General features: G+C 43.8%; 1 protein-coding gene across 3 annotated transcripts in view; it reads left to right on the forward strand.

Moving 5' to 3' along the window:
- arhgap39 (Rho GTPase activating protein 39) overlaps positions 1 to 26771 on the forward strand; it is a 519668-nt gene that overhangs the window by 148902 nt on the left and 343995 nt on the right. For all 3 annotated transcript variants that reach the window (XM_078536328.1, XM_078536320.1, XM_078536324.1), the window contains one exon: positions 21935 to 22363. In XM_078536328.1, coding sequence (XP_078392454.1) covers positions 21935 to 22363 — 429 coding nt within the window. The remainder of the gene's footprint in view (positions 1 to 21934; positions 22364 to 26771) is intronic.

Raw genomic sequence — 26771 nt, forward strand, 5'->3', positions numbered from 1 at the left:
ACTGCATTATTGGGATATAAACTAAGCATCAGGTTTATCAAAAGCAGAATTAGACAGTAGCAGGAAATCAATGATTCATTTGATTAAGACTGTGTAACTACACCTCCTTGGGTACAAAAATAATGGTGACACCGTAGCAATTCTCTTGTTAGTACAAACCTAGACCAATCTGTGACATGAAACTTATACGTGACTAGAACGAGTCGTTCTTGTATCCAGATCCACATGGGAACCAGTAGAGGAGAGCTGACAGCATGCTGCCTCATATATGTGATCAGAGAGGCCAATGAGATTGGAAATTATATAAAAAATTGTCTTCTGTTAAAGTGAGAGTAAGATAAGTGAACACTGGTTTAAACTAATAAGAAAATTTAGGACTAAAGTCAGGAAGTTCCTTCCACAATGAATGACATTGAATAGCTCTCAATGGAGGAAGAAACTCTGGAATTGTTCTAAAAACGAATTAGATGCTGCAGTGGGGTGGACACTAGCATACTCCTGAGTGGATGAGCTGAGATGGGCTGATAAGGCTACATCTATAAATAATCATCTTGTGTTCTATCCTTTGTATCTTTCCTGAAGTTCAGATCTGGATACAGGGAGCTGACAGGTGTCTTCCATAATTGAATGAAGCTAATTGAATTATTCCTGAAATGCAACCAAATATCAGACTGAAGCCCATTGAAACATGTGACTTAAACTCTTGTCCTGGAATCAAGCAAAGCAAGTGGTCTGCGCTGAGTAGTTTCCACTTGCTTTGCAATTATTGCAATTGAAGAATGCCTTTGAAGTGACATTTTGCATACCAGACAGCACTGTGTATCGTCTTCAACCAAGCAAAAACAAATCAGCTGGGAGGCAAGCAGCTGGACAGTTTGCAACAGGCAGTAATAGAATTTAAAATTACCAGCCTCTTTCCCATCAATTGATATTAAAGATATATAGACCTTATGATTTGAAATGCAATATACCCATTATTCCCTCCCTGCCCAGCAAATTTCATGATATTCAATCCACTTATATTAACCACACTGTTCACAGTCAACTTGTGGAAAAAAAACATGTTAGTTGAAATATCTGGTTTCAGGTTCCTGCAGCTTCATTTCCTAAACAGCTCCCTTCAGACCCCATCCAAGACGGCACTCCTGCTAAAGTCAAGGGTTTGTTTGCTGCTTAATATTTTCCACCCCAATACAGCTGACCATCATATTGTCCTTTTTAAATTAGTGCCATATCTGTTCAAAACTGTCCCATCTAGCCTCAAGTTGCTGTCCTCTAATCTTCAGGCATTTCTGGCAAGATTGATTCATTCGTGAGTTAAGTGACTGGTATACCAATGAAAGTTAAGGAATTTCTCAACCTAAGTGTTACAAATGTGTTCCTGTATTGAAAGATTTTTATTGGGTATCAAGGGAGTTAAACTCAATACATCAGTCATGATGTATTTGGAACAGGCTTGTGGGCTGAATGGTCTACTCCTGTTCCTATTAACCTAAATTATTACCACTCCACATACAAACATACACTGATGACCTGACAGCTGTGGCCATGAGGGGTTATTAACTTTTCACAACCCTGCAGAGAGCACCTCCATTTTGAGCCACCCTCACTGTCTCGACATAAGAACGTACAAATTAGGAGTAAGCTCCTTGAGCCAGCTCCACCATTCAATAAGATCATGGCTGATCTGATACTGACCCCAACTCTGCATTCCTGCCTATTCCCCATGAACCTTGACTGCCCTATAGTTCAGAAATCTGTTTCTTAGCATTGAATATATTCGTTGTCTCCTGCTTGTCGCAGCATCATTCATCTCTCCCAGAGGAGCTGCCGGCTGGACATTGCTGTGAGCCCTCCCATTGTGCCTCCCACTTCACTGGTCTGCCTGTTGCCCTTAATTGGACACGGCTCCCAGAAGCAGCTTCTTAGTTGGCCGCCTCCAGGAAGATCACGAGCGATGTCCAACCACAATCACTTCCGGGTTCCCAACTTGGAAATGAGGCTGACTGGAGATCGCGACCCAACCGGGAAAATCTAGCCCATTAGAATCTCAGAATCACGCCGGGCAGAAGAGGCCCTTTGGCTCATCGAGTTTGCACCGACACATGAGAAACACCTGACCTACCTATCTAATCCCATTTGGCAGCACTTGGCCCATAGCCTTGAATGTTGTGACGTGCCAAGTGCTCATCCAGGTACTTTTTAAAGGATGTGAGGCAACCCGCCTCCACCACCCTCCCAGGCAGTGCATTCCAGACCGTCACCACCCTCTGGGTAAAAAAGCTTTTCCTCATATCTCCCCCTGAACCTCCTGCCCCTCACCTTGAACTTATGCCCCCTTGTGACTGACCCTTCAACTAAGGGGAACAGCTGCTCCCTAGCCACCTTGTCCATGCCTCTCAATCTTGTACACCTTGATCACGTCGCCCCTCAGTCTTCTCTGCTCCAACGAAAACAACCCAAGTCTATCCAACCTCTCTTCATATCTTAAATGTTTCATCCCAGGCAACATCCTGATGAATCTCCTCTGCATCCCCTCCAGTGCAATCACATCCTTCCTATAATGTGGCGACCATAACTGCACACAGTACTCCAACTGTGGCCTCACCAAGGTTCTATACAACTCCAACATGACCTCCATGCTTTTGTAATCAATGCCTCGATTGATAAAGGCAAGTTTCCCATATGCTTTTTTCACCACCCCACTAAAATGCCCCTCCGCCTTCAGAGATCTATGGACATGTTGTGGATCTAGTGCCGTGCTGTTCATTGAATACTTCCTTGTCAAATTACTCCTTCCAAAGTGTATCACCTCACACTTTTCAGGGTTAAATTCCACCTGCCACTTATCTGCCCATTTGACTATCCCGTCTATATCTTCCTGTAGCCCAAGACACTCAATCTCACTGTTAACCACCCGGCCAATCTTTGTGTCATCCGCAAATTTACTAATCCTACCCCCCACATAATCATCTATGTCGTTTATATAAATGACGAAAAATAGGGAACCGAGCACAGATCCCTGTGGTATGCCAGTGGACACAGAATAGAAGCAGAAGTAGGCCATTCAGCCCTTCGAGCCTGTTCCACCATTCAATATGATCATGGCTGATCCTCTATCTCAACGCTATATTCCTGCTTTCTCTCCATACCCCTTTATGTCCCTAATATCCAAAAACTTATCAATTTTTTTCTTGAATATACTCAGTGACCCAGCCTCCACAGCCTTCTGTGGTAGAGAATTCCACAGGTTGACCACCCTCTGAGTGAAGAGATTTTTCCTCATCTCAGTCCTAAATGGCCTACCCCGTATCCTGAGACTGTGGCCCCTGGTTCTAGACTCCCCAACCAGGGGAAACATCCTCCCTGCATCCAGTTTGTCTAGCCCTGTTAGAATTTTATACATTTTAATCAGATCCCCTCTCATTCTTCTAAACTCTAGTGCATACAGGTCCAGTCGAACTAATCTCTCCTCATACGACAGTCCTGCTATCCCTGGTACCAGCCGAGTGAACTTTTGCTGCACTCCCTTTATGGGAAGTATATCCTTTCTTAGGTAGGGAGACCAAAACTGCACGTAATACTCCAGGTGTGGTCTCACCAAGGCCCTGTATAACTGCAGTAAGCTATCCCTATTTCTGAACTCAAATCCTCTTGCAATGAAGGCCAACATACCATTTGCCTTTCTAATTGCTTGCTGCACCTGCCTATTTACTTTCATTGACTGGTCTACAAGGACACCCAGATCCCTTTGTACATCCACATTTCCCAATATATCACTATTTAAATAATACTCTGCCTTTCTGTTTTTCACACTGAAGCACATAACTTCACATTTATCCACCTTATACTGCATCTGCCATGTGTTTACCCACACACACAACTTGTCTAAATCGCCCTAAAGTCTCCTTGCATCCTCCTTACAACCCCGCCCAGTTTTGTGTCATCAAACTTGGAAATATTGCATTTGGTTCCCTCATCCAAGTCATTTATATATATATATTGTGAATAGTTGGAGCCCAAGCACTGATCCCTGCGGTACACTAGTCACCGCTTGCTACCTGGAAAAAGACCCATTTATTCCCACTCTCTGTTTCCGATCTGTCAACCAATTCTCAATCCATGCAGCATATTAACCCCAATCTCATCTGCTTTAATTATGCCCTCTAGCCTCTTATGTGGGACCTTATCAAAAGCCGCCTTGAAATCCAAATATACCATACCCACTGGTTCTCCCATATCTATTCTACTAGTTACATACTCAAAAAATTCCAGTAGATTAGTTAAGCATGATTTCCCTTTCATAAACCCATGCTGTCTTTGTCTAATCCCGTTAATGCTTTCTTAGTGCCCTGTTACCACGTCTTTTATAATAGTCTCCAGCATTTTCCCCACTACTGTGTTAGGCTAACTGGTCTGTAATTCTGTTTTTTCTCTCCCTCCTTTTTTAGATTATGGGGTTACTTTTGCCGCCCTCCAATCTGTAGGAACTGCTCCAGAGTCTATAGAATTTTGGAAGATGACCACCAATGCATCTATTATTTCCAGGGCCGCTTCCTTTAGTACTCTGGAATGTAGATTATCAGGCCCTGGGGATTTTTCAGCCTTTAACCCCATTAATTTCTCTAGCACCATTTTTTTACTAATACTGATTTTCTTCAATTCCTCCCTCTCACTTGGTTCCCTAACATTTCTGGGAAATTATTTGTGTCCTCTTTTGTGAAGACAGAACAAAAATATGTGTTCAATTCTTCTGCCATTTCTTTGTTCCCTATTATAATTTTCCCCCTTTCTGACTGTAAGGGACCTATGTTTGTCTTCACTAATCTTTTTCTCTTCACATATTTATAGGAGCTTTTACAATCAGTTTTTATGTTCCTTGCAGGTTTAACCTCACACTCCATTTTTCCCTTCTTGATCAATCTTTTTATCCACTTTTGCTGAATTCTAAACTGTTCCCAATCCTCAGGCTTGCTGCTTTTTATGGCAATTTTGTATATCTCCTCTTTGGATCTAATACTATCCCTAATTTATTTTGTAAGCCATGGTTGAGCCACCTTTCCTGTTTTATTTTTGCACCAGACAGGAATGAATAATGCTTGTAATTCATGCGTATATTCCTTAAATATTAGCCATTGCCTATCCACTGTCAACCCTTTTAGTAAGGTTCCCCAATCCATCATTGCCAACTCGTGCCTCATGCCCTCGTAGTTCCCTTTATTTAGATTCAGGACCCTAGTTTCGGATTCAACTTCTTCATTCTCCATCCATTGAATAATTCTATCATTTTATGGTTGTTCTTCCCCAAGATTGTTAATTAATCCTTGCTTATTGCATAATACCCAGTCTAGGGAAGCCTGCTCTTCAGCTGGTTCCTCAACATATTGGTCTAAAAAACCATCACGCGCACACTCCAGGAAATCCTCCTCCACAGTGTTATTGCTAGTTTGGTTTGTCCAATCTATATGTAAATTAGTCACCTATGATTACAGTTATACCCTTATTGCTTGCCTCTCTAATTTCCTGCTTAATGTCTTTACTTACATCCCCATTACTGTTTTGGGGCCTATAGACAACCCCCACCAATGCCCCTTGGTTCTTGTCTCCACCCAAACAAATTCCACATCATGATTTTCCGAGCCAATATCCTTCCTCACTATTGCATTGATTTCCTCCTTTACTAACAATGCCATGCCACCTCCTTTCCCCATTTGTCTGTCATCCCTAAATATTGAATACCTCTGGATGTTCAGTTCCCACTTGGTCACCCTGCAGCCACGTCTCCGTAATTGCAACTATATCTTAACCGTTTACATCTATTTGCGCTGTTAATTCATCTACCTTATTGCGAATGCTCCATGCATTAAGATACAATGCCTTTAGACTTGCCTTTTTAACCTTGTTAGTCATCTTGGTTTTATTTTGCACTATGACCCCATATGTTTTTTGCCCTTGTTTTTCCTGCCTTCCAATTTTGCTTCTTACTTTTCTGGTCTTTTGTTGCTATCCTTGTTTCCCCCTGCTCTGTCTCCCTGCTCAGGTTCCCATCCCCCTGCCATTCTAGTTTGAACCTTCCCCGACTGCACTAGCAAACACCTCCCCCCTGCGGACATTAGTATCGGTCCTACCCAGGTGAAACCCGTCCTGTTTGTACTGGTCCCACCTTCTCCAGAACCGGTCCCAATGTCCCAGGAATCGGAATCCCTCCCCCCTGCACTTTTTCTTCAGCCACGTATTCATTTGATATGCCCTGTTATTTATACTGTCGCTAGCATGTGGCACTGGTCGTAATCCTGAGATTACTCCTTTTTTTTCCACATATGCCTTCTGGAATCTCACCTGTGGCCATTATTCAGATATTGAACATTGGAAGTGAATGGCATGGGGTCGTTTGACAGTAGAAAGCAAACTCTGCTCTCATCATCCTCACAATTACACTCGGACATGTGTTACTGAATTATGGTCTGAATGGGAACTCTGGTTAATACTTCTCTCTCTAACCTGGAGCACTGAGGCAAATTGCAGCATTGCTGCAGCTGCCCGGTTGAAAATCCACTAACCCCGAACCCTCCTTCCTGACATTTACTGGATACCATAACTGGACCATAATAGAGATGCCTAATACTCCTTGATAAAAGCAAAAAACTGCGGATGCTGGAAATCCAAAACAAAAATAAAAATACTTGGAAAAACTCAGCAGGTCTGGCAGCATCTGCGGAGAGGAACACAGTTAACGTTTTGAGTCTGTATGACTCTTCAACAGAACTGAGTAAAAATAGAAAAGAGGTGAAATATAAGCTGGTTTAAGGGTGGGGGGGAGGGGTGGGACAGGTAGAGCTGGATAGAGGGTCCAGTGATAGGTGGAGATAGCCAAAAGATGTCACAGACTAAAGGACAAAGAGGTGGTGGTGATATTATCTAAGGAATGTGCTGATTAAGGGTAGAAAGCAGGACAAGCAAGGTACAGATAGCCCTAGTGGGGGTGGGGTGGGGTGAAGGAATCGAAAAAGGCTAAAAGGTAGAGATAAAACAATGGATGGAAATACATTTAAAAATAATGGAAATAGGTGGGAAAAGAAAAATCTATATAAATTATTTTTAAAAAGGGGGGATTGGAAAGGGGGTAGGGATGGAGGAGAGAGTTCATGATCTAAAATTGTTGAACTCGATATTCAGTCCGGAAGGCTGTAAATTGCCTAGTCGGAAGATGAGGTGCTGTTCCTCCCGTTTGCGTTGAGCTTCACTGGAGCAATGCAGCAGGCCAAGGACGGACATGTGGGCATGAGAGCAGGGTGGAGTGTTGAAATGGCAAGCGACAGGGAGGTCTGGGTCATGCTTGCGGACAAACCGAAGGTGTTCTGCAAAGTGGTCACCCAGTCTGCATTTGGTCTCTCCAATTTAGAGGAAACCGCATTGGGAGCAACGAATGCGGTAGACTAAATTGAGGGAAGTGCGAGTGAAATGCTGCTTCACTTGAAAGGAGTGTTTGGGCCCTTGGACGGTGAGGAGAGGGGAAGTAAAGAGGCAAGTGTTACACCTTCTGCGGTTGCATGGGAAGGTGCCGTGGGAGGGGGTTGAGGTGTAGGGGGTGATGGAGGTGTGGACCAGGGTGTCCTGGAGGGAACGATTCCTGCGGAATGCCGCCGGGGGGGTGTGAAGGGAAGATGTGTTTGGTGGTGGCATCATGCTGGAGTTGGCAGAAATGGCGGAGGATGATCCTTTGAATGCAGAGGCTGGTGGGGTGATAAGTGAGGACAAGGGGGACCCTATCATGGTTCTGGGAGGGAGAGGAAGGTGTGAGGGCGGATGCGCGGGAGATGGGCCGGACACGGTTGAGGGCCCTGTCAACCACCGTGGGTGGAAAAGCTCGGTTAAGGAAGAAGGAAGACATGTCAGAGGAACTGTTTTTGAAAGTGGCATCATCAGAACAGATGCGACGGAGGCGAAGGAACTGAGAGAATGGGATGGAGTCCTTACAGGAAGCGGGGTGTGAGGAGCTGTAGTCGAGGTAGCTGTGGGAGTTGGTAGGCTTGTAATGCATATTGGTGGACAGTCTATCACCAGAAATTGAGACAGAGAGGTCAAGGAAGGGAAGGGAAGTGTCAGAGATGGACCATGTGAAAATGTTGAAGGGGTGGAAATTGGAAGCAAAATTAATAAATTTTTCCAGGTCCAGATGAGAGCATGAAGCAGCACCGAAGTAATCATCGATGTACTAGAGAAAGAGTTGTGGGAGGGGGCCGGAGTAGGACATACCCCATAAAGAGATGGGCATAACTGGGGCCCATGCGGGTACCCATAGCCACACCTTTTATTTGGAGGAAGTGAGAGGCGTTTAAGGAGAAATTGTTCAGTGTGAGAACAAGTTCAGCCAGACGGAGGAGAGTAGTGGTGGATGGGGATTGTTCGGGCCTCTGTTCGAGGAAGAAGCGGAGAGCCGTCAGACCGTCCTGGTGGGGGATGGAGGTGTAGAGGGATTGGACGTCCATGGTGAAGAGGAGGCGTTGGGGCCAAGGAACTGGAAATTATTGATATGATGTAGGGTGTCAGAGGAATCATGGATGTGGGTAGGAAGGGACTGGACAAGGGTAGAGAGAATGGAGTCAAGATAGCAAGAAATGAGTTCCGTGGGGCAGGAACAGGCTGACACGATCCGTCTGCCGGGACAGTCCTGCTTTTGGATTTTGGGTAGGAGGTAGAAGCGGGCCGTCTGAGGTTGGGAGACTCTGAGGTTGGAAGCTGTGGAAGGAAGATCTCCAGAGGAGATGAGGTCAGTAACAGTCCTGGAAACAATGGCTTGATGTTCAGTGGTGGGGTCACGGTCCAGGGAGAGGTGGGAGGAAGTGTCTGCGAGTTGACGCTCAGCCTCTGCGAGGTAGAGGTCAGTGCGCCAGACAACAACAGCACCACCCTAGTCAGCAGGTTTGATGACAATGTCAGGGTTGGACCTGAGAGAACGGAGTGCAGTAAGTTCAGAGAGAGACAGATTGGAATGGGTGAGAGAAGCAGAGAAATTGAGACGGTTAATGTCGTGCCGACAGTTCTCAATGAAAAGATCAAGAGAAGGTAAGAATCCAGAGGGAGGGGTCCAGGTGGAGGGAGAATATTGGAGGTGGGTAAAAGGATCCATTGAACGGGGAGAGGACTCTTGCCCAAAGAAGTGAGCACGGAGACGAAGACGGCGGAAGAAGAGTTCAGCATCGTGCCGAGCCCGAAACTCATTGAGATGAGGGCACAAGGGTATGAAACTAAGTCCTTTGTTGAGCACTGAATGTTCAGCATCGGAGAGGGGAAGGTCAGGGGGTATGGTGAATACACGGCCGGGGTTGGGATTGGAAAATGGGATGGGGACAGAGGGACAGGCAGTGGTGGAGGGTCCTGGATGGGTGTTGGTGTCGATGATTTTTAAAATAATTTATATAGATTTTTCTTTTCCCACCTATTTCCATTATTTTAAAATGTATTTCCATCCATTGTTTTATCTCTACCTTTTAGCCTATTTCGATCCCTTCCCTTCACCCCACCCCACCCCCACTAGGGCTATCTGTACCTTGCTTGTCCTGTTTTCTACCCTTAATTAGCACATTCCTTAGATAATATCACCACCTTCAACACCTCTTTGTCCTTTTGTCTATGACATCTTTTGGCTATCTCCACCTATCGCTGGCCCTCTATCCAGCTCTACCTGTCCCACCACCCCCCCCCTTAAACCAGCTGATATTTCACCTCTTTTCTATTTTTACTTAGTTCTGTTGAAGAGTCACACGGACTCGAAACGTTAACTGTGTTCCTCTCCGCAGATGCTGCCAGACCTGCTGAGTTTTTCCAGATATTTTTATTTTTTGCCTAATACACCTTATTTGATTCATAAATCCCTTGCTTCAAGTTATTTTATGCTGTTGTTAGTGCCTATGTTTTTTCTTTTGTGTAAAGATAAGTCATCAAATATGTATTGTTGTGATGTAGCTGAAGTTCCAAGTTACTGGGAGGGAAGATTGATTGCGGGTGAATTAGCATTGTTACTGACAGAGTGGCCACCATTTAACTGCAGTGATGCAGGAGGACCTGTTCTCTCGCTGTTTTAAAACATCTTTATGCTCTTCCTCCTTTATGTAACAGATTATCTCTGTGCCATTTTCCTATAACCCAAAGAAATGATTGAGTTGCAGGTGAAGAGTCAGTGAGGGTGACTCACTCCCCCAATTTCAATGTTTGCCTTCTGTGACCTGAACCACTGATGCCCCACTTTCCAATTTGTTCCCAAAATGACCAAACTAATATTCAACTTGCTGGAACATGTGGGGAAAATCACAAAGAATCCTAAACTCTCTATTACTGTGTCATCAATGGTTAGGATGTAATAAATAAGTTGGAGGCTGAATTATTTTTATCTGGTTTAACGTTGGCCTTGCCTAAGTGGGCAGCACTCTTGCTGCTGAGTCAGAAGCTTGTGCTTTCAAGCCACACTCCCTCACCTTCTGCACATAATCTGGACTAACAGTTCAGTGCAGCACTGAAGGCGTGCTTTACAGTTGGAGGTGCCCTCTCGGATGGAAGTAAAAGATCCCATAGCACCAATTCAACAAGAGCAAGACAATTCTCTTGGCGTCTTGGCCAATATTTATCTCTCAACCAACCTTCCTAAAGAAAAACAAACAAATTGACCACTGCCTTTTCTAACATTCGCTGGCTGTGAATCACTTCAGAAATTTTGAGAATGTCATAGAGTCATAGACCGATCGAGTCTGCTCTGGTCAAACAAGTACCTAACTATTCTAGTCCCATTTTCCAGCACTAGGCCCATAGCCTTGTATGCTATGGCATCGCAAGTGCACATCCAAATACTTCTTAAATGTTATGAGGGTTTCTGCCTCTACCACCCTTTCAGGCAGTGAGTTCCAGATTCCCGCCACCCTCTAGGTGAAAAAATTCTTCCTCACATCCCCTCTAAACCTCCTGCCCCCTACCTTAAATCTATGCCCCCTGGTTATTGATCCCTCCACCAAGGGGAAAAGTTCAGTCCTGTCTACCCTATCTATGCCCCTCATAATTTTATATACCTCAATCATGTTCCCCCCTCAATCTCCTCTGCTCTAGGGAAAGTAACCCCAGTCTATCCAATCTCTCCTCATAATTAAAACTAAATGTAAAAGGTTGCACTTGTAATGGTGGTAATAAAACTACCAGGTCATTGTTAAAAGTCCATCTAGTTCACAAATGCCTTTTAGGGAAAGAAATCTGCCATCTTTATCCTGATAGATCTGACCTATGTGTGATGTCAGATCCACAGCAATGTGATTGACTCTGAATTGCCCTCTGAAATGGCCTAGCAAGCCACTCAGTCATATCAAAACCATAAGGGCTGTCTGCAGCAGTTCCAGAAAGGGGCTTACCACTGTCTTCAAGACCAATTAGGGGTGGGCAATAAATTAATGAGATGCCAACCTGATGAAGCTACAATGCAGGACTACATGCATGTTAAACAGCAGAAGCAACATGCTCCACATGGAGCTAAGTAATCCCATAACCAACAGATCAAGTCAAAGTTCTTCAGACATGTAGGTGTCAATGGTGATAGATAATTAAATAACTAACCAAACATCACCATCTTCAAAGATGGTGATCAGCATGTTAGTGCAGAAAAAAGCTGAAATATTTGCAAACACCTTAAGCCAGAAGCACCAACTGGATGATCCATCTCAGCCTCATCCTGAGGTTCCCAGCATTGCAGATGCTAGTCTTCAACAAATTTGATTCACTACATGTGATATCAAGAAATGGCTGAAGGCACTGGAGATACAGAAAAAGCTCTGGACCTTAAGAATATCCTGGCTGTAGTACTGAAGACTTGCGTTTGCAGAATGAGCTGGACTCTGTGCAAGCTGCTCCAGTACAGCTACAACACTGGCATCAATGTGGAAAATTGCCCAGGTGTCCTTCCACAAAAAAACAGGACAAATTCAATCCAATTAATTATTACCCCATCAATCTACTCCCAGTCATCAGCAAAATGATGGAAGTTATCATCATCAGCGCTGTCAAGTGACAATTACATGACAACAACCTGTTCACCAATGTGTAGTTTGGGTTCCACCAGGCCTATTCAGCTCCAGATCTCATTACAGCTTTGGTTCAAACGTGGACAAAAGAGCTGAAATGCAGAGGTGAAGGTGACTTCCCCTGATAGCAAGGCAGCATTTGACTGAATATGGCATCAAGGAGCACTAGCAAAATTGATGTCAATCAGAAAACTCTCCACTGGTTAAAGTCATCCCAAACACAAAGGAAGATGGCTGTTGTTGGAGGTCAGTCATCTCAGCTCCAGGACATCGCTGCAGTAGTTCCTCAGGGTAGCGTCCTAGGCCCAACCATCTTTAACTGCTTCAATGACCTTCCATCCATCATCAGGTCCAAGATGGGAATGTTCACTGATGATCACGCAGTATTCAGTACCATTTGCAACTCCTCAGATACTGAAGCAATCCATGTTTATATGCAGAAAGATCTCGATCATTCAGGTTTGGAATGATAAGTGGCAATTAACATTCGTGCCACACAAGTGCCAGGAATGACCATTTCCAACAAGAGAGAATCTAACCATCTCCTCTTGACATTCAATGACATTGCCATCGCTGAATCCACCATTATCAACATCCTGGGCCTTGCAATTGACCAGCCAGATAAATACTGTGGTTACAAGAGCAGGCTGAGATGTACAGATTTTTGGTTTTCCAGGGAATCGAAGGATATGGGGCGCGGGTGGGAAAATGGAGTTGAAGCCCAAGATCAGCTATGATCACATTGAATGTGTTATGATCTCTAGGAAGACAATTAACATTTTAAAAATAAATTTAAACTCCCAGTTATTCACTGAAAAAACTATGACATGAGGTTTTACTCTTTAAACAAAACCTTTTGCTGTACAAAGGTTAAACAAAGCAAGTACTATGAACTTAACTCTATATATTTCGTAAACACTGATTATTTAAGCCCGAAAACCTCAACAGTGCACTCCCTGTCCTACTGTTATTTCCACCCAAGAGCTCCCCTGTGTCTTGAGGGCACCTTAACTTCTTCTGGGACCAAACCAAGGTGTGCCACTGTTCTCAGGAATCCACACTGATTCTCCTCACTTTTCCCATATTCTCCGAAATAGGAGATTTCTTGGGGTCCTTCCATTACCATCTGGCGGCCCTCCAATTCTCTTTAACTGGACTTCCGAGCTCAAGCACGAGCCTCACTGCTTTCTTGCTCAATGAATCCAAATCAGAAAACACGCTTGCTTTTGATAGCCCTTTGCTTCTGGTCTTGACTGCTTCCAAGCACCAGCTGCTGGCAGCTTTCTCTTTCTGCCTGTTTCCAAGCTGTTCCACCTCCTGATGTAAACTACCTTGTCTGTGAGAAAACAAAGATAAACAAAAAAAAAAGCTACACCCCATGACGCACCTGTGATGTCCCAGATAGGGATTACAACTAATTAACTTTACTTTCGAGAACACCCCTTTGATCTGACAAGTATATGGATGCTTTAAGACCTCTTGTTTACCAGTTGTTTTCCAACCTGTCTTTGACCTGGTAAATTACATGAATAATTTAAATACCTTAATGAAGGCAACCTTAAGTATCTCATCTCCTCCAAGGAACTCGGAACGGGGCCTTGCATTGTTTAATGTTTTCCCACTTCCAATTCTGATGTTATTAAATAAACACAGGCCACCCTTTGAATGGCAATTACTTCAGATCTGATTAACAACTTGCCAAACTAGGTGCTTCCTTACCTTACTTTTCAAAAAACTTCAGTCCCCAAACTAAAAGTTATGCTCCCAAAACATGAAAAATGAAATTAGACATTTTTGCAACAAATGGCAGAGCAGGCTCAAAGGGCTGTATGGTCTGCTCCTGCTCTTATTTCTTATGTAGGTCAAAGTCTGGGAATTCTGCACTGAATAACTCGCCTCCTGACTCCTCAAAGCCTGTCCACCATCTACAAGGCACAAATCAGGAGTGCGATGGAAGCAGCCTCAATAGTAGCTTTCAAAAAGGAATTGGTTATTCACTTGAAAAAGAAAAGTTTGCAGGGCTGTAGGAAAGTGGGGACTAATAGGATAGATCTTTCATAGACGCATGGGCACAATGTGCCAAATGCCCTCCCTCTGTGTTGTATGACTCAATATATTTAGTGACTGGAAGCCAGTGTCCAGTGGCATACCACAGGGATCTGTGCTCGGTCCCCTATTATTTGTAATTTATATAAATGACATAGATGACTACGTGGGGGGTAGGATTAGTAAGTTTGCGGATGACACAAAGATTGGCTGGGTGGTTGACAGCGAGGTTGAGTGTCTTGGGCTACAGGAAGATAGAGACGGGATGGTCAAATGGGCAGATAAATGGCAGATGGAATTTAACCCTGATAAGTGTGAGGTAATACACTTTGGAAGGAATAATTTGACAAGGAAGTATTCAATGAATGGCATGGCACTTGGAAGTTCTGAGGAACAAAGGGACCTTGGCATGTGTGCTCATAGATCTCTGAAGGCAGAGGGGCATGTTAGTGGGGTGGCGAAAAAGGCATATGGGACACTTGCCTTTATCAATCGAGGCATAGATTACAAAAGTAGGGAGGTCATGTTGGAGTTGTATAGAACCTTGGTGAGGCCACAGTTGGAGTATTGTGTGCAGTTCTGGTCGCCACATTATAGGAAGGATGTGATTGCACTGGAGGCGGTGCAGAGGAGATTCACCAGGCTGTTGTCTGGGATGAAACATTATTAAGTTATGAAGAGAGGTTGGATAGACTTGGGTTGTTTTCGTTGGAGCAGAGAAGACTGAGAGGCGACCTGATCAAGGTGTACAAGATTATGAGGGGCATGGACAGGGTGGATAGGGAGCAGCTGTTCCCCATAGTTGAAGGGTCAGTCTCAAGGGGGCATAAGTTCAAGGTGAGGGGCAGGATGTTTAGGAGGGATGTGAGGAAAAACTTTTTTACCCAGAGGGTGGTGACGGTCTGGAATGCACTGCCTGGGAGGGTGGTGGAGGCGGGTTGCCTCACATCCTTTAAAAAGTACCTGGATGAGCACTTGGTACGTCATAACATTCAAGGCTATGGGCCAAGTGCTGGTAAATGGGATTAGATAGGTAGGTCAGGTGTTTCTCGCATGTCGGTGCAGACTCGATGGGCCGAAGGGCCTCTTCTGCACTGTGATTCTGTGATATATTCTTTTACACAATCAGGGTTCCCCTATCACCCCTGTATTCAGTGACTTAAGTTGGCTCCTAGTCAAGAAACAGCTTGATTTTAAAATGATCATTCTTTTTTGCAAATCCCTTCATGGCCTCACCACTCCCTATCTCTGTACTCACCACCAGCCCTACAACGCTCTGATATCTGGAGTCCTCCCATTCTTGCCTTTTGTGAATTCCCAATTTAATTGCACCACTACTGGTGGCCATGCCTTCAGTTGCCTGGGCTCCAAGCTTTGGAACACCCACCCACACCTCTCCACCTCGCTTTCCATCTTTTAGACAATCCTTAAAACCTACGTCTTTGACCCAACTTTTTGTCATCTAACCTAATATCTCCTTATTTGGCTTTGTGTCATACCATATTTTATAATGCTCCTGTGAAATGCCTTGGGACTTTTGATTACATTAAAAGCACTATATAAATACAAGTTGTTGTTGATGTTGCAATTGATCTTGGCAAATTCCATTCTACCTACCATTTTTAGTAATTTGTGAAGCGCTTCTTAAAGCTGTTTCATTGATGTGCCAACTACTTGTCCGAGCTGCCTTGCCTGGGGAAACCCGAGAGGATTTTTAAAATGCGAGTGTATAAAGGATGCACTTTGTTCAGATAACAATTCCCTGAGCTGCAGTGCATTACAAACTCCCCTTAAATCAGACAGGACCATATTGGCCCCACGAGCACCACATATATTACTTAACGGTGGTAAATCTTTTGACATTATTGTCTCATCTTTGATTTCAGTTGGCTGGCTACAGATTCCCCCCTCCCCCATCTCACCCCCAACTCACTCCAGCCTTCTGCACTCAGTGCCACCATTTCTTTCCTCTCGCTCACCGATGAGACAAAGCCAGGGGATATTGTGGGAGGCCAGCCTATTCCTCCTCCATGCTACAGCACAATGAAAACTCAACCGGCTATTTTCTCTAGAAAGGAGAATACTGAGGCATGACCAGAAAGTAGAGACTGTTCTATAGGACAGATGTGGAGGAGAGATTTCAGCTTGGGAGCGAGTCTAAAACTAGGGGCCATCAGTATAAGATTAGTCACTAGTAAATCCAATAGGGAATTCAGGAGAAACTACTTTACCCAGAGAGTGGTAAGAATGTGGAACTCGCCAATACAGAAGTTGAGGCAAATAGTATAGATAAGTATCTGAAGGAAGGAATGGAAGAATATGGTGATAGAGTAAGCGGGGAGGAGGCTTATGTGGCATGGACCTGCTGGGCTGAATGGCGTATGACGATGCTGTAAAAGCCTATGAAATAACTGATAAGAATTGAGAATTCAACATTGTATATTTTGTATGTTTAAAATCCTGAGATTGCAGTCAAGTTTTTTTAATATATAAATGGCTTCCACCCTTTGAAAGAATGAGAGAAGTTTTCATTTTTTCGCCCTTTGCACTAGGATCTACGAGATAGACTCATGGATATATTGAGTGAAGGGAATTGCTGTTGGGGAGGCCCAACACTTTTGACGTATGTGAACAGCTGACTTTCAACATGTTATTAAAGTGAGCCTGCAGTGTGCAAAGCTGCTGCAAAACGGCTGCCTTCAGCCACATTGAGGATCCTCCTTTGCCCTGTGTAATTGTCCTTGTGTGGATTAGTGAATAATTTGGACAACTGATCGCATCTGACTTGCAGCACTGTGCTACACCGAGCTGTACTGATTAGGCACAGCAACCCCATACAGTGAGAGGAAATAATTATTCACACAGGGCATTCTGGGGGGTCCAGCTGGTTCAGATAAGTGACACTTGAAGAAACAGTGCTGCACTGTAAATTGGCTTTTCTAGAAATATGTTGATGCTCAATTTTCTATGTACAAATTTCTAGGAGCTTTTCAGCCAAATGGGACTGTCCCACTCCTTTCTTTCCATAAATTGTTCTGGCTTTTGTGTAGTTTTCATTGCCTTACATTTATTTATGGCTTTCAGCTGCTTAGGCCCTAAGTTCTGGAATTCGTTCCCTAAACCCCTGTGCCTCTCTGCCTCTCATTTTCAAGATGCTCTTTAAATTGTCTCTTTGACAATGTGACCTAATGTATCCTGAAATGGCTTGTTGTCAAATTGTTTGATAACATTCCTGTGAAATATCTGAAGATGTTTTTGTATGTTATGGTGGTATATGAATGCAAAAGGTTCTTGAAACACATGTTCCTTTTTTTTAAAAACATGGTTAGGAACTCCAGTAAAGGTCAAAAACATTGAAGTGAATCGGGTAAGGAAAGAAAAATGTACTTTTTTAATCAGTTTGAAAATTAAAAGAGCATTTAAACTGTCCACTCTACTGCACCAAATGATTCACCTCCTGACTCTCAAAGCCTGCCCACCATCTAAAAGGCGCAAGTTCGGGATTGTGACAAAATGCTGTCCACTTGCCTGGATGAGTGCAGCTCCAACAACATTCAGGAAGTTCGAAACCATCCAGGACAAAGCAGTCCGCTAGATTGACACCCCATCCACCACCTTCAACATTCACTCCCTCCACCACCGACGCACAGTAGCAGCAGTGTGTACCATCTACAAGATGCACTGCAGCAACTCACCAAGCCTCCTTTGACAGCACCTTCCAAACCTGCAATCTCAAGAAATCAAGGGCAGCAGATTTTTTTTATTCTTCCATGAGATGTGGGCGTCACTGGCAAGGACAGCATTTATTGCCCATCCTAATTGCTCTTGAGGAGGTGATGGTGAGCTGCCTTCTTGAACCGCTGCAGTCCATGTGGTGTAGGTGCACCTACAGTGCTTTTCGAAAGGGAGTTCCAGCGGCGGTGGAGGAATGCTGATATAGTTCCAAGTCAGGATGATATGTGACTTGGAGGATAACTTGCAGGTAGTGATGTTCCTATGCATCTCCTGCCCTTGTCCTTTTAGATGGTACAGGTCAAGGGTTTGGAGGGTGCATTCGAAGGAGCCTCAGTGAGTTGCTGCAGAGCATCTTATAGATAGTACAAACTGCTGCCACTGTGTGTCGGTGTTAGAGGGAGTAAATGTTGAAGGTGGTAGATATGGTGCCAATCAAGTGGGCTCTTTGTCCTGGATGGTGTTGAGCTTCTTGAGTGTTGTTGGAGCTGCACTCATCCAGGCAAGTGTGGAATATTCCATCACACTCCTAACTTGTGCCTTGTAGATGGTGGACAGGCTTTGGGGAAATGGCAGGACCCTTAAATGCATTGACGGGCAGAGATGATCTGGGTGTACAGGCCCACAGGTCACCGAAAGTGGCAACGCAGGTGGATAAGGTAGTCAGGAAGGCATATGGCATGCTTGCCTTCATTGGCAGGGGTATTGAGTATAAAAGCTGGGAAGTCATGCTGCAGCTGTATAGAACCTTGGTTAGGCCACACTTGGAATATTGTGTGCAATCCTGGTCGCCACATTACCAGAAGGATATGGAGGCGTTGGAGAGGGTGCAGAGGAGGTTTACCAGGATGCTGCCTGGTCTGGAGGTTATTAGCTATGAGGAGAGGTTGGAGAAACTCGGATTGTTCTCACTAGAGCGACGGAGATTGAGGGGCGACTTGATAGAAGTTTACAAAATTATGAGTGGTATGGACAGAGTAGATAGTCAGAAGCTTTTTCCCAGGGTGGAAGAGTCAATTAATAGGGGACATAGATTTAAGGTGAGAGGAGAAAACTATAGAGGAGATGTGTGGGGCAAGTTTTTTACACAGAGGGTAGTGAGTGTCTTGAATTCGCTGCCAGAGGAGGTGGTAGAAGCAGGTATGATAGTGGTGTTTAAGAGGCAGCTTGACAAATACATGAATAGGATGGGAATAGAAGGATACAGACCCCGGAAGTGCAAAATGTTTTAGTTGATGGGCAATATGATCGGCGCAGGCTTGGGGGGCCGAAGGGCCTGTTCCTGTGCTGTACTTTTCTTTGTTCTTTGTTCTTTGAGTCAGGAGGTGAGATACTCGCCATAGAATTCCCAGCCCGTGATCTGCTCTTGTAGCCACAGTATTTGCATGGCTGGGACCAGTTCAGTTTCTGGTCAGTGGTAACCCCCAGGATGTTGATAGTGGGATTTCAGCAATGATAATGCCATTGAATGCCATGGGGAGATGTTTGGATTCTCTCTTGTTGGAGATGGCACTTGTGTCGTGTGAATGTTAGTTGCCACTTATCAGCCCAAGCCTGAATGTTGTCCAGGTCTTGCTGCATAGGGACACAGACTGTTTCGGTATCTGAGGAGTTGCAAATGTTGCTGAACATTGTGTAACTCCAGTTTTGCTTGGGTTCCTTGATGCCATTCTCAGTCAAATACTGCCTTGATGTCAAGGGGAGTCAGTCTCACCTCACCTCTTGAATCCTACTCTTTTGTCCATATTTGGACCAAGAATATAATGAGCTGAGTGGCCCTGGACAAACCCAAACTGAACACCAGTGAGCAGGTTATTGCTTACTGATGCTTGATAGCAATGTCAACTTTTCCCTCACTCTGCTGTTGATGGAGTGTGACCTAATGGAGCGGTAATTGGCCGGGTTGGATTTGTCCTACTTTGTGTGTACAGGACATACCTGGGCAATTTTTCACATTGCAGGACAGATGTCATGATTGTAGCTGTACTGGAACAGCTTGGCTAGGGGCACGGCTAGTTCTGGAGCACAAGCCTTCAGGGCTATTGCCAGAATGTTGTCAGGGCCCATACCCTTTGCAGTGTCCAGAGCCTTCAGCCATTTCTTGATATCACGTGGAGTGAATTGAGTTGGCTGAAGACTGGCATCTATGATGCTGGGGACCATGGAGGAGGCCGAGATAGATCATCCACTTTGCACTTCTGGCTGAATATTTTTGCAAATGCTTCAGCCTTGTCTTTTGCACTCATGTGCTGGACTCCCCTCATTGAGGATGGGGATATTTGTGGAGCCTTGTCCACCTGTTAGTTGTTTAATTGTTCACTACCATTCACGACTGGATGTGGCAGGACTGCAGAGCTTGGATCTGATCTGTTGCTTGTGGGATCGTTTTAGCTCTGTTCGTCGCAAGCTGCTTTTGCTGTTTGGCATGCAAGTAGTTTTTAGCTTCACCAGGTTGACACCTCATTATTAGGTATGCCTGCTGCTGCTCCTGGCATGCCCTTCTGCACTCTTCATCGAACCAGGGTTGATCCCCCGGCTTGATGGTAATGGTAGGGTGAGGGATAAGCTGGGGCATGAGGTTACAGATTGTGATTGTATGCAATTTTGCTGCTGCGCCTCATGGATGCCCAATCTTGAGTTTCTAGATCTACGGTGGTAGTGCCACATAACGATGGAGGGTATCCTCAATGTTAAGACAGGACTTTGTCTCTACAAGGACTGTGCGGTGGTCACTCCTACCAATATTGTCATGACAGATGCATCTGTGGCAGGCAGGTTGATGAGGATGAGGACATGTCGGTTTTTCCCTCTTCTTGGCTTTCTCACCACCTGGCACAGATCCAGTTTAGCAGCTATGTCGCTGATGCATGGGAACACCACCTGAAGTTATCCTCCAAGCCACACAACATCCTTCATTGTTTCTGAGTCAAAATCCTGGAACTCTGTGTTGTCGGTGTACCTACACCACCACTGTAGTGGTTCAAGAAGGCAGCTCACCACCACCTTCTTAAGGGCAACTAGGGATGGGCAATAAATGCTGGCCTAGCCAGTCATTCCCCCACCCCATGAAAGAATTGAAAAAAAACATACCATGAATGAATTAAAAATAAAAATAAATTTGACTTCTATTTAAGACTCCTGTGACAACTGGGTGAAGATTGGTGGCTAGTGGGTAGAGAGTTGCAGATGAACTTAATGACTTACAACTGCAAGACATTAGTGGTAATTTTCCAAATGCGTTTGCCAGGCACAAAGTTTCACCCACAGGGAGGGCGTATCAGGAGATTCCAGGCGTACACTCCATGATCTTCCACCTGTTAAGTGAACGGTTGGAACACAGGGAATTCATCACTGACTTCATGATGTGCACTGCCAGCTGATGAGGCACTATGTTGGGAATCACTAATTCGACAAAACAATGCTCTTAGTGTAAATTGTAACATATTGCCCAAACACGTGCCATCCTTCACAATGAAGCAAGGACTCTGAACACTGCTTGTAATCTCTTTACTGGGGGCTGTTGTCTACATAATAAAAAAAAATGAAAGCCCTATATCTTGCCAGTATAGGTGGGGTAACTTCGCCTTCATTTAGCGAAGGTTTAATTCTAAATTAAACTTCCCACATCAGTAACTCCCCAACGAAGGGAAATAATCTTTTCATGTGCTCTATCAAAGTTCACAGTTTTCAAAACCTCTATCAAACTCCTATTAACCATTAATGCCCCACAATAAATAGTCCCAGTATTTTAACTTTTCTTATAACTGTCTGTCTTGAGATGGACTTTGAAGCGCTTACATGATACAAAATGAAGAAATGTTTCCTGGAATCATTCCCAAGTAATCATTCAGGACAGGGTCTGTGTAGTGGAATACCTAGTCCGAATGTCATCTATCCCTGGTGTACCTGACGAGGTAAATGGTTTTTAAATGTCTCAGTCCTAATGGGGAGCTGTTAGTTGACAAAAGTGCTGAAATTTTTGAACTACAACCAGGAAAACTTTCTAAAGAGCTTGCCCGTGTGTTTGTGTATATACGCACTTTTATATCTAAATATATATATATACCTTTATAAGCTTTTATCTTTCTTTTCTCAAGGCTGGAATGGGTGGAGATCATTGAGCCTCGAACTCGGGAGCGTATGTACGCTAACCTTACCACCGGAGAATGTGTCTGGGATCCGCCTTCTGGTGTCCGGATAAAGCGCACCAATGAGAATCAGTGGTGGGAGCTCTTTGATCCCAACACCTCTAGGTTTTATTATTACAATGCCACAACACAGAGGACTGTATGGCATCGGCCTCAGAACTGTGACATCATCCCGCTGGCCAAATTGCAGACATTAAAACAGAACACCGACTCGCCGAGTCGAGCTTCGGCTGACAACAGTCCGGGCCGTAGTAGTAATATGAGTAGAGAAGGGAGTACCAGCTCTTCCCTAGAACAGGAACTGGAAGCTGATAGGACACAAGAACAGGCACGACCAAAACAAGCCCAGCAGATTATTGGAAAAGAGGAACCAGAGAGGTAAGGTCTAGAGCTGCTGCATGCTCTCCATGGTATCCGTGCATGTCATGTGTTTGTTTTCACTTGTTCCTTACTCTCCGCCACTCAATGACCAGGAAAATATGCCTGCCAATTGTTGGGTGAAGCATTGGTTTCTGTTGGGATACTGGATGGCAGAATGAGGTGATGGACAATTGTTGACAGACATCATTAGTTAGACAGAGAGTTAATGCTGGTTGTCAGTACATAACCTCACAGCCTTCCTCTGGCCTAATAAATCCTTAAATAACTGAGTTCAGCAGCTAATTGCTAGCCGTGCATTTGAATGAATACACACAAGGGACCCAATCAAAGGTGATGGAATCGTTTCCCAGTGACCCTCACAAGGACGGTGATGTTTCACCTTTTGGTGCAGACTTTTGGAGTGATCTACTGTGTTGAGATACAAACAAGCATTGGGCAACTCTTGCAGTTTCAGATATAGATCATTGAACCCTGAATTTGAAAGTATAAATATGCTAAAATAAATGTTCCATCAGGATCAATTTAGTCAGCAACTGAATAGGTTTCTTGTGGAGATATCTCTCCACAACTGTCAATAAGAATTTGATGTTTTAAAATAAGAGAATAGGAATTAGGAAAGTCCATGATTGCCCAACAATTTTTTTTTGAAGAGATCATGCCCACTTCCTCACTATATCACTCTATATCTTGTTCTTTTTTTTCTCCCTCTTTCTGTTACACAGCAGCTAATCACCTTCTGAACCCATTTCTGCTGTACACTTCAGGGCCCTGTGTACATCACAGAATTCTCCCACGCTTCCTTCTGATTCCATACTTGATCATTTTTAACTTGTGTTAACCTGTGAGTCCATGCTGGACCGTGAGTTCCACGACTCATATTTTACTGGGGGGCTAACACACTGACGGAATTGCCTCCTCAATCATCTCCTGGCATTATTTGGGATTGGGACCCTAATACTCCAGTTGTGAATTTCCAATATCAGCTATGTCCCTGGGTAGGCACAAAGCTGAACCGAGTTCCGTAACCAACAGGGGTTGCAAAATGATAGCATCAACCACCAAAGCTGCTCTGTTGCAGCTCCCAGCAACAACCTAAAGCAGAATTTGGAGAAGACTTGGATAATTTTGGTTCCCAACTCTTGTCGGACTGATTCTGTGTATTGCGGTTGGAAGAAAGTGACCTTAGATTGCATGGCGTTGCAGTGTGATGAAATGATGGAACCAAATTAACAATGGGAAGAAGTCTTCAGTTTTGCAGACCCTTAATCCGTGTTTTCACTCTTGCCCCTGTTCGGACTTCTTGGTCAAATTATTGGCTGTGCCGTTGCAGGAGGGGCAGAGCTGAAATTTGTTCCCCCTGGGAAATCTTATGTCAATTGGCATTTTTAAATTCAGAAATAATGCTCCAGTCTTTGACATTTCTAGGAGGTAACTATGGAGCTGAAGGACCTGTCTCATTTAGAAATGGTTTTCTGTGAAATAGCATCATAATGTTTTAAACACTAAACTGAAGGCTGGTAAATTTAAGTGATGAAATTAGAGGATTCTGCTGTGGGGTGTGCGATATTTGTTACTTCCCTTTCTCCCTCGCCCACTCCACCAGCCACAACCCCCACCCCCCCCCCAAAACTATGATCTTTTGCTGGCTGTTAAAAGTATCGTAGTCCAGGGTACACTGCAGTCTTGAATCATTGGGTAAAATTGCTGAAAGTGGCACAGTGTGAAGAGAAAGAAGAGGGGGAAATCCATTAAAAATCAAATTAAAATGAGCAGTTGCCCAGGTGATCCTGCAACGTTTTAATAGAATTTTATTTCTAGGGACAGGTAAGTAAGGAGTGAAGTAGTTTGCTTCAACAAAGTTCAGCTTGCAGCTGACTTGACAAAATTTCTTAGACTCTCCTAGATTCAAACATTTCACAGTCAGACGAATGGATAATAAGACAATGTGGGGCCTATCTGTGTGAAAAGTAGGTTGTTGCTTCTTGTTTTGTGACCCTCCTTCCAACATTTCCTATAGAACACAGTCTTCTGAAAATAACCCGCCGCCTTCTGAAAAAGCAGCAAGGTTTAAAATGCGATAAAATTTGCACTACCATATGAACATATGAACAAGGAGCAGGAGTAGGCCATTCGGCCCCTTAAGCCTGCTGCGCCATTTAATAAGATCATGGCTGATCTGATAGTAACCTCAAATCTGCGTCCTGCCTACCCTTGATAACCTTTCAGTGTCAGGAAGATATAATTTTCATAATGTTATTTGGAATTTATTGTAAAGCAGAGTAATAGTGGGGCCTGTGTCTATGTGTGTGTGTGGGACTTAATTGAATTAAAGACAACTGGTCGCAAGGCTTTGATGTAAGAAGAGAAGCTAAGTTTGAAATGCTAAATATGTAAACATGGGTGAAGTTTTAGAATGTGAGGTATAAAGGGAACATTTGTATTTTTAAATAAACCAGAGTAACTTGAATTCAAAAGAGAGGATGAAATGTTTCACCTAGCCAGGAGAAGTTAAGAAACAGTGTGTTTATTTTTCCCAAAGATTACCAATTTTACCAGTAAATTGATAAATTTTTATTATTAGAGAGGTAACGTCCAAAGACATAGTGAAACAATGGAAATTTGCATTCAAAGGGGAAATCTGTATAAAGGAGATGAGGTTTTGTGTAGGAAAGGAGGCATTCTAAGATATAACAAGTGTTAAAAGCCTCCAGCCTCTAAGCCTGAAGTTGCTATCTACACGAACCAAAGTGAAAAAAACTTATTTTGAATTTGACTGTTCAGGGTATCATGTTACTTTGTCTGGGTCTTTTAAAACCTATGTTTTACTGTTGCCTTAACGGAGGTGTAACTGGGAGTTAAATTAACTGGTAGGGCTAGGAGTTACCATAGTAGTAATTTGAAACCTATGTATGTGCTTACAATCATTTTTTTTTATTAATAAAGGTTTAACTTAATTTTGTAAGAAACCTCTAAGCCTCGGTGGCCTTTTTACTGAATTCAAAGCCCGCATCTCTAAATAAATACAAATTGCAAATAGTTGTGGCAGCTGCTTCAAATTTCCCTTTGGGATTTGAGCAGCTTGGCATTTACCTTCCGCTTGCCATAACAATCACTTCCTTGCTTACCAAGAATCTATCCACCTCTGTCTTCAAAACATTCAAAGATTCTCTTCCTGTTAAGGTGGCGGAAGCAGGGTTCCAAAGGCTCATGACCCTCAGAGAAAAAATTTTTGCCTCATCTCCGTTTTAAATGGGCCACCCCTTATTTTTAAACAGTGACCCCTAGTTCTAGATTCTCCCTCAAGAGGAAACACCCTCTCCACATCCACCCTGTCAAGTCCCCGCAGGATCTTATATGTTTCAATCAAGTCGCCTCTTACTGTTCTAAACTCCAATGGATACAAGCCTAGCTGTCCAGCCTTTCCTCATAAGACAACCCGCCCATTACAGCTATTAGTCTGGTACACCTTCTCTGAACTGCTTCCAACACATTTACATCCTTCCTTAAATAAGGAGACCAATACTGTGCACAGTACTCAAGGTGTGGTCTCACTAGTGCTCTGTATAACTGAAGCATAACCTCCTTACTTTTGTATTCAATTCCCCTCACAATAAATGATAACATTCTATTAGCTTTCCTAATTACTTGCTGTACCTGCATACTAGCCTTTTGCGATTCATGCACTAAGATACCCGTATCTCTCTGCATCAGAGCCCTGCAACCTATCACCATTTAGGTAATATGCTTCTCTTTTATTCTTCCTGCCAAATGGACAGTTTCACATTTTCCCATATTATACTCCGTTTGCTAGATCTTTGCCCTTCGCTTAACCTATCTATACCTTTTTGTGGCCTCCCTATGTCCTCTTCACAAGTTACGTTCCAACGTATCTTTTTGTCATCAGCAAATTTGGCAACAATCCCATCCATCCCTTCATCCAAGTCATTCATATAAATTGTAAACAGTTGAGGTCCCAGTGCTGATCCCTGTGGCACACCACTCATTGCATCTTGCCAACCTGAAAAAGACCCATTTATGCCGACTCTCTGCTTCCTATTAGCCAGCTAATCATCTATCCATGCCAATATGTTACCCCTTATGCCATGAGCTTTTATTTTCCACAATAACCTTTGATGTGGCACTTTATCAAATATCTTCTGGAAATCGAAGTACAGTACAACCACCGATTCCCCTTTATCCACAGCACATTACTTCCTCAAAGAACTCCAATAATTTGGTTAAACACTATTTCCCTTTCACAAAACCAGGTTGACTCTGCCTGATTACCTTGAACTTATCCAAGTGCCCTGCTATAGCTTCTTTAATAATAGCTTCTAACATTTTCCTTATGACGGATGTTAAGTTAACTGGCCTGTAGTTTCCCACATTCTATCTCCCTCCCTTT

Source organism: Cetorhinus maximus, chromosome 3 (genome assembly GCF_964194155.1).
Source record: "Cetorhinus maximus chromosome 3, sCetMax3.hap1.1, whole genome shotgun sequence".
Taxonomy (NCBI): Eukaryota; Metazoa; Chordata; class Chondrichthyes; order Lamniformes; family Cetorhinidae; genus Cetorhinus; species Cetorhinus maximus.